Here is a 12,734-nt window from a genome sequence, read left to right on the forward strand (position 1 = left end):
ATAATTTAAAAAAATATTTTAATATAAAATTTGTAAAAAATAAACTTAAAGTTTAATGTATAGTGGCTTTCTTTTTTATAAATTACTTTTATGTTTGCGTAAAAGAGTTTAGCAAATAACTATTATTTTTTTTTAGATAATTCTACATATTTATACAGTTATGAAAACTTTTTTAATATTCATAAAAATATAAATTTATCCTTTTATCATATATATATATATATTCTATAAAAATAATTAAAAAATATAAATTCTATATCAATAATTTAAATGAAAATAAATAAAAAGCAAAAAAAAAATATTCTACAATTTTAAGAAATTTTAATATAGGTCTTATAATAAATTCTTAACAAATAACATTTGCATTTAGAACAACTATATTAATCTATACTTTTCATTTTATTGATAAATAAACAAGTCTCATATATATAAGTATTGAAGAGTTATATATTTTTTAAGAATATTTAGCATTACTTGTATTTTTAATGCATTTAAATATTGACTATGAACATTTATTTACAATTTTAAGAAATTTTTTAAGTCTCAAAAAGAGAGAAAATTTGAGAATTTTATAAAAATTGCACATTTATAAAAAGATTTTAATTTATAACAGTTTTAACTTTTATTTAATTTCCCTTCATAATATTGAAATATAAATGAAATTGTTTTTTTATGAATACTCCGAAATAAAAATAATATATAAAATTTTTTTTTAAAAATTAATAATTTTTATTTTAAATAAAGTATCAAATAAAATGTTAGTTAAGTAACATATAAATTTACACTTTATATAATTTTTGTATATATTCAATTTCATTTTTTCTTATATTTTACCATGATATTTATCTTTGAATTTAAAAATTATTTTTATTTTTAATTGCTAATACATATTCTAGAATAAAAATAAACATACTCATATAAAGTTACAAAAAAAAAAGTAATTGTAAATTAATATTTTTCTTTTTTATTAAAAAGAAGCATAATTTTTTAATAATATTATAATAAATATTTTATTTTGATAAGAGTGACGAATTTTACGAAATATTATTTTTTTAATTTTACATTGACCTACATTTCATAACTATATATGCAGATCTATTTCTAAATGCTTCATTCTTAATTTAAATAATAAAAACTAACAATATTTCTAAATTATTAAAAAGTACATATTTTATTTTTTTCTTATATAAACAACTTAATATATCATTTAGTAGTTAATACGACAAGCATTTTGCTTAAAAAACTAAGTCACGTAACTGTGTGATAAATTGTTCTTGTTAATATTTTATAATTAAATATTAGTGATTGCACCAATATATTACTATAGTGAAATGCGATTAGAAAAATTATATATATTCTTCATTAAAGAAGAATTATATAAAATATTAATTTTACAATTAATTCATAAATAATATATTAATTCTACATAAATCAAATTATAAAATTACAAACTTGAACAATTACATTTCCATTATTTTCTCTATGAAATTTATTATAATTTGATATATGTATAATAAAATTGTTTTCTTTATTGATTCTGACACAAACATATTTTTATTATTATAATTATGAAGAATACTTCTTATTTATATAGAACAAAAAAGCCATATATTAATTTTCTCTAACATAATTATTAATTTCATAAATATGTTATTCATATTCTTTTTTTAGTTTTTTAATTATCATTTATGGGTCAATTTTAAAATATATGTTACAATTACTACCATTAAAATAAAAATATGAAATATAACATTTAATTCCAGAGTTATTAACATATACATTATTGTTGCACCAATTATTAAAAATACAACAAAATTAGCATTATGTTTGTTTTTCAATCATGAATAATATAATCAAAGTTATATTAAATTCTTTTTACAGTTTTAGTCTTGATGTTTAATTCTGAAAATATATTAAAATTAATACTTATTTTTATAGTTTTTCATATTAGTAACACACGTATAATACTCATATGATGTTGCATATATATCTCTTATTTACATATATATAGACAGTTTTGTAAAGAGAATTGTTTCTCATTTTATAATTACTAATATAATGAATTCTTATATATGTTTTTTATTTATTACATTCTTATTATTATACTAAATAAAATAATAATTTTTATACTACTTAACTTTTTTTTATACAATGGAATCTTTTTCCTTATTTCCTAAAATTAAAATGATTTTTAAAATTAGATTATGTTACAAAAAAAAAAAAAGTATTACTGTTAAAAAAATTATTTTGCACATTTTCTATATCTTAAGATTGCATATGTAATTCAATAAAATCGAAACTTAAAATATTATATTTCCAATGTTAGTAATAAAAAAAATAAATAAAATCTAAAATAGTTATATATTCAAATGAAATCTTATCATAATAAATAATAATGATTTGTTCTTAATTTCTTTTTCTTTTTTTACTCTTTAGAAATTAATCCAATCCATTAAATGAAAAATTTTAGTAGGGGTAAAAACCATATATGATATACATAAAGAGAATTAAATATAATAATAAAATATATATGTATATTTTAAATTGTCATTTTAGCGGTAATGTAAATATGAAATATAGAAATTCTTATTCTAGAATATAATAATAATGCATTACGTAGCAATAAAAGATATTTTTTTTAATACATAAAATTTTTTTTTTTAAATTATAGCTGTTTATAGAATAATTCCAATTTTTTCCTTTTTTAAATTATTATTTTATTTTTTATTTTTCCTTTCTTTATTTTTTCATTTTATTAAGAAACATAATTAAAATTATAAAATTTTATTTTCTCATCAGTAATGCACGAAAATTCATAAAATAACAATTTCCTTTTATTTCCTGCTTGTAGTTTTGTACATTTTATTTTTACAGCATATATATATATATATATATATATATATATATATATATATATATATATATATATATATAAAATATAAAAAAAAATTAAATGGAACATGTTTATATAATGCCTCCTATATAACAATTGTAATTGTCTTTATATTTTTATTTATATTTGAGAAATGTATATCAATTTTTATCTTTTATAAAAAAATGATACTCTTAAAGATAATATAAAATATTCTTATATGAAATAATTTTTAATGATTTCAGTAAAACATAAAAAATAAATTTAAATAATTTTATTAAAACAACTTAATCTAAAAAATGAAGTAGACATAAATGTTATAAAAATATCATTTTTGAGTAAGAATTATTCATTTAAAATGCATTATTTGTATAAAAATTTAATAACAAAAATAATTATATATTTTTATTAAAATAGAAATTATATACATTTTTATTACATTTTTTTCATTTATTTATTTCCAAAATTAAGAAAAAATTCATTAAAAATTTTATACAAGATTAATTCTTTATAATACACCTTTTACATATAATTTATTTTACCTGAATATATGGTTGGCAAAATTGCAAAATAAAGACATATGCATGATCTTTTATTAATAATTTATTAAAGTGAACAGAAATTTTTTTTTTTTAAAAGAATGATAATAGAAAAGATAAAAAAATTAATTAATCATTGACTCCAACATAAGAAAAACTTCACTGTATCATTCTGCAAATTATAAATTTATTAAATATACATTTTTTCATTTATTATATATTTTATGTAAATGCATAAGAAAAAAAAATTCTCGAACTCATTTTATATTTTTAAAAAATTATTTATATATACATAATATTCAATATAGTTAAAAATAAAATATAATGATGAACATTTTTTTTTTAATTAGATTTTTTGCATTTGTTAAATTATTACATTTTTTTTCTTTATTCTAAAATTTAAAATTTCGTAATTATTTTTATAAATACTCTTATTTTTTTTTAAAAAAGCTAATGTATAAATTTAAAAAGTATGTTTTCATTTTTTATTTTAACATATGTTTAAATTTAAAGATACATATATTTTTTTTAATTAATTACAAAATTTATGTAATTATAATTTTCCATTACATTAAAATTATAAATGAAAATAGAAATACAAGCATACAATTTAATTTAAAATATTGCATAAGTTTGTAACATTAAGATGAGTATGTTGTACCTTCATATTTATCTTTTTCATTTAAAAATTTTTGTTTTAAATATTATTATTTTTACTTTGGTATTACCATAAACATCTATATATTTTAAAAAAAAAATAAAAAAAATTTTAAAAAAGAGTTGATGTATAAATGAAGAACCTTGTTTTACCTTAATTTTATTTACAATTTCAACTTGTGTATTACATATATTAATAATTATTTTCATACAAAATTAATTATTAATACAAAACTGTCATTAAAATTGACTAAAAACTTGATATTTTTATTTTATTTTATTTTATTTTCATTTCTTAAAATATGAAGCTTTTTAAAGAGATTATAAAATTATTTTGATATTCCTTGAATTTAGTTATATGAGCTTTTCAAAGAATTAATCATGTTAACATTTTACAAGATTATATTAATTATTAAAATTGTTTGTAATTTTTGTTAAAAAAACATGAAATTTGGAGAATAAAAGCAAATTATTTTAAATATTGTAACATCTATAAAAAAAAATAAAAGAAATTTAAAACATAAATATTTTCCATTTCTCTTTTATATTTTTATTACACTAACAATTTTACCAAGTTAAATTTAAAAACAGAAAAATATAAATAAATTTTCACTAATTATTTTTTTTATATTGATTATTCTAATATCATATATTTATTCAAATATAAAAGAATAAAAACAATATAAGAGTTATATATATAATAATTTAGAATAATTTAAATAATTTAGTACATTTAAAATAAATATATATGGACTATATTAACAAAATATTACTTTATGTTATGAAATTTAAATGTATAATTTATGAGAAAAGTTAAAATTATAATAAATAAAATTATTTCATCAGCAATTTAAATAAAATAAAGTATAAAGTAAAAACTAATAAAGTTAAATTTCGCAAATATGTAATGAAATACTAGTAATACAAAATAATAATAATATATATATATATATATATATATATATATATATATATATATATATATATATGTAAAATAATGTCATATGAATTAAGTAGCAAAATTACACCAAATAAAATTAACATTAACCTTTTTAAAAATTTATAAAATCATAGTAATAATTCTTATGTGATAAAATAATACATTAATTGTTTTTTTTTTTTTTTTTTTTATAGACATGAACAAATTAATTTAAGAAAAACATAAATATTTTTTTATTTAATCATTAGAAATTGATATGCATAATAAAATATAACATTTTTAATGATTTCATATGTAAATATTAAAAATAAATGATAATATTTTCTTTTATATTTCTTTTTGTTCTAAGTAATAAAGGATAATAAAAAAGTTTTCTTCGTTTTTATTTTTTTTCACAAGTTTTCTAAACCTTTTTAAATGCTTTATGTATTCAATACATATTGCTATTATTTTTTCAAAAAATATAATTATATTCTCACTTTTAATAATACTTAATTTATATTTATTTGTTAAATATTTTAAGTATTTAAGGTAAATTTTTAATTTTTTTTAATATGTACTTTAATAAAATTCTTTCGAAATTAAAATAATATAAATTATCCATAACTTATTAAATATTTCAAATTATAAAATATCTCAAATATATTAAAAATTATAAAAAAATATATATGATATTTAAAACAACTAAAAATTAAACATTACGAACAATAATAGGATTGTTTATATTAACAAAAAAAAAAAAAAAATAATATATATTTACATCGGATAATGTGTCATATAGCTTCAAATTAACCCTAAATTATTTATTTCTTTTAATTTAAGATTCATTTGTTTTATTATATATATATATTTAAAATTATTTACACAAATATAAGTAATATTTTAGAAATCTATTAAAGTAAAATTTTTTAATTTTTTCTATTAAAACTAAGTTCATAGATATAAACAATTATGTGTTTTTTAAGAGAAATAAATATAGAAAAATTTTATCATAAAAATATGTATTATATTTTTTTTAAATTTTCTCTTTTATAAATATATATAGACTACATTTTTTATTTTTTTAATTCCTTTATAAATTTAAATAGTAAAATCCATAATTGAAAGTTTAACATTTCAGTTATTTGTTTGTTTCTTATTATATTAATAAATGACATTTTTATACATATTTTAAATTGAAAATGAAACTTAATAATTTTAAATAACTCTTTTTATTATACAGATTATCATATTTTATTTCTGTATACAATTTTATCAAATTAATTATAATTTTACATAATATAATATCTTTTTAAAAATTTTGAAAAACATTTATTCTCAACAAAAATCCTACAGTTGTAGATCATACATAAAAATAAATTCGTAAAAAATATTTAGTGTATCAAATTATTTTGAAGTTTAAAATAATAACAAATGAATATCGAATATGATGATACTTCAAATGCAACTATTAGCTTTGCAAACAATTCTAGTTCATATGAATATATTTTAAAACAATGTTATGCAAGAATAAAAATAATCGCATTTGTAATATCTATTAGTATATTTACTTTTGTTGCTTTTATTTTGAAACTTCAGTACCTTTTTAACGTAATGCAAAATTCTTATGTAAATGTGTATATAATTTTTAAATTATTTTAATTAAAACCATATATACTCAAATAAAATACATTTTTTTTATGAAATTTTTAATTTTCACTATAGTATACTTCCTATTCATTATGTTTTCCCGAGCATTTCTTACAAATAAAATCATTGCCATGTAATAAGAGAATATTAACAGATCAAACTAAAGAAAAACCTTTTCCTATTCAAGAATTGGGAATAAAAAACAAAGAAAACTTAATAGATGGAGATGTGAAAAGAGATGTATTAAGGGAATCTACAATAGAAGTTGAAAGAAGAAGGGTAAGAAGAAAAGTAAGAGAACCAATAGAAGGAACAACAGGAGGAATAGCAGGAGGAATAGTAGGAGGAGCATTAGGAGGAATAACAGGAGGAATATTGATAACGGGTGGAAGAATTATTGGAGGAACCGTAGGAGTAACTGCAGGATCAGTATCGGGAGGAGTAGTAGGGGCTGCAATGGGGAAATCGGTAGGTTTGGTAACAAGAAAATTATTAAACCAAACAGAGATATCGACATATAAAAATGATGAAAAATCCATACGTGAAATTATAGGAGGTCTTATAGGGGGAGGCGCAGGAGGATATGTTGGAGGAACTATAGGAGGAGGAATGGGGGGATTGATAGGAGCATTAATGGGAAATCCTTCAGGAAAGTTTTTAAGAGGAATTTCTAGTAGAGTCACAAATAGGATACCCCTATCCACTGGGAATATTTCTCAAGAAATAGTTAAAGAAATTACAAGAAGTGCAGTAAAAATCCTAGGATCAGTGTTTGGAGGAATAACAGGAGGTGCAGCAGGAATGATTTTGGGAACAATTGCTGGAATGGAAATTAATAAAATAAGGAGAGAAAAAAAAAAGATATTATCTAAATAGTATCAGGAGTAGGCTTAAGGAGATTTAAAGATGAAAATTAGGTCATTAATTTTATAATGTTGTAATAGATTAGTGTAGAACATGTTTTAATAAGTTATTGTCTTCCATATATAACAGAAATAGAATTAAAGAGTCTAGAATGATAAAAACAGAGGATATAACTAACAGAAGTTTAAATACACGTACATGGGAAATGTTGAAATGAAGAAAAAAATATATTTTTATAAAAAGATTATATATAAATTTTCTTGAAAAACTTAATAATTCATTTATTTTTTTTTATAATTATATATTTAATTTTCCGTATTGAACCTTTTATAATTAAATAAATATTTTTTTATATTTTATTTTTTGTTCAGCATATATTTCATCTGTATCTTTATAGTAAAAAAAATATTTTCTCAAATAACTCATTTTTAATTTTTTTTATATATAAAGAAAAATGTGTATTAGAATAAATTATCCTTATGTTCATTTATAGGATTCAATAACGATTTTTTTGGATGCACATATAAATATTTCTCATCTAATACACATGTAAGATCTTTGCAAACTTTTGCATTTTTCTCAATATTCATAATTTATGCATTTAATACAAATTAATGAATAAACTTGTAATTTTAAATAATAAAAAAATTAAGTGCATTTTTGTTTTAACATTATTTTAATTTTTAATTTTGATATTCTACTTTTTTTCGTTTAAAATTAAAACATATTTTGTGGAAATAATAAAAAAATATGTTCCCACCTATGTAATTTTTTTTAAAAATTATTTTTTATTGTAATACTTATATAAATAAAAGCCTGAACATAACAAAAAAAAAAAAAAGTTTATAGATGCAAATAAGCATTGTATATGAAATTCATATTATTTCTACTTTTATTTTTTTTTTTTTCCTTTTTGTGGTTTTTCTATATATTTAAACAAATTATTTACTTATAACAATATATAAACTAATTATCGTTATAATTTTATAAAAATTTATTAATATATAGTTAATAAAAGATATCATTAATCTTTCTGAATATATGATTATGTAAAATTAAGTAGTGTTAGTTAAACAGTAAATATATACAAAAAGAAGTCTTATTAATACAGATAGATATATTATGAAATAACAATATGAAAGAATCATTCTTATTTTTTTTTCCGAATATAATTTTCAAAATTTTTTTACTTTTGTCTTTTTGGAAATTATATTTTTCTTTTTTCTTAATCTTAATTTTATTGCTAGATTTTATGCTTGCATTATTAACTTTATTTTTTTAAATGAATTTTATATAAAAATATTAAATAATTTAGAAAAATTTCATAATCATTAAGTTAAATGATATTTAAGTATAAAATATTGTATAAATATTTTTTAAATAATGTCATTATTTATACAATTTTAAATATTAAACTCTATAAAATTTCTGTATATAAAATGGCAAGTTTAATTGTTCTGATTAAACAAATATTTAGTTTTTATATTCATTTCTAAAAAGAATAATAAATGAAATTTTAATTAAATAAGAACAAAATTTTATAAAAAATTTATGTATATTTTTACATATATTTTATTTTACATATGAATTAACATAATGATCAATTTATTTATCACACAAATAAAAAAATTAGCTAATTTCAAAATTTTAAGGAAATATTAAAATGTAAAATGAGGTATACTGTATTTATCTCATATATTAGTACACTAAACATATAAATAACTAAAGACACTAAATAAGACAACATAAAAAGTCTTTTATTTATTTTTTTTTTTTTAGAGAAATGAAATAAAAAATTCTTTATTTAGGAAAATTTTATTTTCATCACTTAAATAGAAATACCAATTTTAATATATTTATAAAAATTTTTTATTTTTTAGTGATAATTTTTTTTTTTAAATTAATATATAACTCTACCGTAGAGAAGCATAACTTTAGTATCAAACTAATAATTAAGTTTAATCTTTTGTTTCACTGTATTAGTAAATAAAACATACGTAAACTAATTACATTACAATTAATTTATATTATATCACTTTATAAAATAATTTTTTTTATATATTTATATAAATAAAATACATGTAATAATTTTGTATTTCAAAAAAATATTCATAATAAGTTTATTTAAACACAAAATATCGTTTCTTATTTTGCATTATATAATGTTCTATTTTATATTATAATATATGCTATAATCATTTTTTTCTAATTTATATATAGAAAAAAATTAATAAAGTATCTTTATAAAATATACAATAATCAATGTTATAACAATTTTGTAGAAATGTTAATACATTTGTTCAAACTCTAAAAAAGATAAAATATATATATAAATATAACACACATAGATTTTTATATTTGCTATCCTATTTATCTTTCTTTTAAATTATTTGATATTTTAACTTTTAAACATTATTGTTAATTTTACAATATATATTATATAATGTCTTATTAAAAATTCGATAAATCATGTTTTGGCGTATATCTTCAATTAAGGTGATGCATTTTAAAATATTTAATTTTTTATTACTGGATATTCTGATTAAATTTTGTTATATTATTCTTATTTGAAATAAGTAACCAAAATAATCTGAAGACCAATTCAATACCTAGTATTAAAACTTTTTATAATTTTGAATAAAATCACTTAATACAAATTAAAACTTTATAGAAGATGAATAGTTAATACCTTCTTTAATAAAATGTTTTTTCCCTTATTTTATTCCTTTTAACATTTCACTGTATTCATTTTTTATAAATTTTTCAAAACAAAAATTTTCTCTGCTGAAAATTATTTCAATATTTTAAATATAGCTTCGTAATATACTTGATTACTCAATATTAAAAGAAAGAAATTCTCCCTCTAAAATGAAAATAATTCTTACAAAGATATTCCCAATAAAATTTCATTCATATATAAAAAAAAATAAAAAAAATTAATAAAATATCTCTCATTGAAATATGAAAATTTTTTATTATAGCTAAGATAGAATTTTTCTCTAAAATGTTAAAATATTCTAATTTTTTTGCATCTATTTTTAACATTTTACATTATACTAACAATTTAGGTATATAAAAAGATTAATAATAAGTTTTATTAAGCAATTATTAAAATAATAAATTAATAATTTGAATAAAATGAAACATAAACATATTTATAGGTATGAAAATATAAATTAATGTATAATAAATCATAAATTATTTATAATTGAGTTACATGACATAAATAAGACATGCATGTAAAAGAAATATTCAAACTATAAAATCCATCATTATTTATCATCTTTTTTTATTATCTGTTAATTCTTAATATGTATAAATAAGTTAATTTGCTAATATTTAATAACTTTTAAATCAATATAAAATTTACTTTCCCTTTATTAGGATAATATTTATAATATTTCACATAAAAATAATAATATTATAAAATCAAAATAATTTATTCTTACAGTGATAACAAAATGAAAGGTATTTTATGTGTTTAACAAATGTTAAATGTATTAATTATGATGTCAACAGAATATTTAATATAGTAATGTTTCCAAGTTAAATATAACAATATATTTTTTATTTTACGTATAAAAATTTCCCAGAAGGAAATCCTAAAAAACAGTAAATTTCTTTTAATATGATATTTTCATTTCATTCCTGTAAATTTTATTAATTTATTTTGATATATATATATATATATATTTCCTGAAAAAATACATTAAAAGTAGAGAAAAAAACTTTTCTTTTTTTTAAAAAAAAATTTTTTTAATTGAAAACATATATTATAATTAAAACTAATAAAGAAAAAAAAAAATTTTTTAAATTAATAATAGAAAAGTATTCAAATAATATGAATAATAGAATGCCTGTATAATACGGTATTAATGTGATTAATACATATAAAAAGATTATGTATTAATTTATTTTGATAATGATTTACTTAATTTTATTATAATTTTTCTATGAAATATTTTTTGTAATTTAATGTTCAATTTGTGTTGTATCATTTTACTTCATTTCTAACTTAATTATTTTTCTAAATATATTTTTTTTTTGGTACATTCTAAAACATAATTGATAAACCATATTAGATGCTAAAATTTCTTTTATTTTATATAAAATTCAATTTCTCTTTTTTATAAGAAATTTTTTTTCATTAACCCATATATACTTTTAAAGAATAACTTCTATTAATGATGTATAATTTAAATGAAATGTCTAATAATTTTATACTGAATAGAAAAACATTATTATCTGAATCATATTTTCTTCGAATTATTAAAATATATATTATTAAAAATTTCAATATGAATCAATTATCTGAAATATATTTTATATGTGGTATTTTAAACTTTTTTTAATTTCATATTTTCGTCATCAAAAATTTAACATTTCTTTATGTTCGTATTTATACTTTTTACTAGTTAAATTAAGAAAACTCAAGTATTTTAAACATATTCTTGAATTGTAACTAAAACTTCTGCTTAGTTTTTTGTTCATTATATTAATTATTTAATAATATCCATTTTGTTGCTTTTTTTTTAAGAAATTATATTTCATGTGGAATCATAATTTACTTTTATTAATATAATATTTTCAAATTATTATATAGGTTGTTCTCAATTTTCTTTTATAAAGGGCATATATATAAAAAAAAGTAACCACTGTATATACAGATGTCTATTTAATAATATAAATTACCATATATCTCTATGAATTCTCCATTTTACTGTGACACATTTAGAATAATAGGTATAAAATAACTTCTTTTTTTTTTTTTTTTAAATAATTTTTCTTTCATTTATAAATTATAAGGCTAATAATGTATTAAAATTTTACTGTTTTTAAACGACATACTATTAAATTTTAAATATACTTAAATAATAATGATTATAATAAATGTGTACTTTTTCTATATTAAAATAAAAGCCTTTTACTTTTTGCTTTGAAATAATTCTAATGAAATATCTTTGCTTATTAAGTATGTTTTTTAAAATTCACAATAAACTTGTGTAATAATGTTTTCTGTTTCTTGTAATAACACAATTTTATTATAAAAAATGTAGTTCTAATACACAATGCTTTTTATATAAATATAGTAAAATATACTTTATCCTTTTTATTTTATTTTTATCATTTTTTATATTATTTTTATTATATATTATAAAATTTAAAATATCATTAAGCACATACTTGTTTATTTACTTGCTTTTTTTGACTCTCCTATTTTTTTTTTATTTAT

At 16.4% G+C, this 12,734-nt stretch overlaps 1 protein-coding gene across 1 annotated transcript; it reads left to right on the top strand.

Moving 5' to 3' along the window:
• Positions 1-6,421: 6,421 nt before the first annotated feature.
• On the top strand, positions 6,422-7,513 carry PGAL8A_00329600 (Plasmodium exported protein, unknown function; the record flags this gene model as incomplete). The annotated part of the gene is made up of 2 exons (XM_028672324.1): positions 6,422-6,598; positions 6,713-7,513. 2 exons carry the CDS (start codon positions 6,422-6,424, stop codon positions 7,511-7,513), a joined length of 978 nt encoding a protein of 325 aa, XP_028528887.1.
• Positions 7,514-12,734: the final 5,221 nt, after the last annotated feature.

The sequence above is a fragment of the Plasmodium gallinaceum genome (assembly GCF_900005855.1).
Source record: "Plasmodium gallinaceum strain 8A genome assembly, contig: PGAL8A_v1_98, whole genome shotgun sequence".
NCBI classification, from domain to species: Eukaryota; Apicomplexa; class Aconoidasida; order Haemosporida; family Plasmodiidae; genus Plasmodium; species Plasmodium gallinaceum.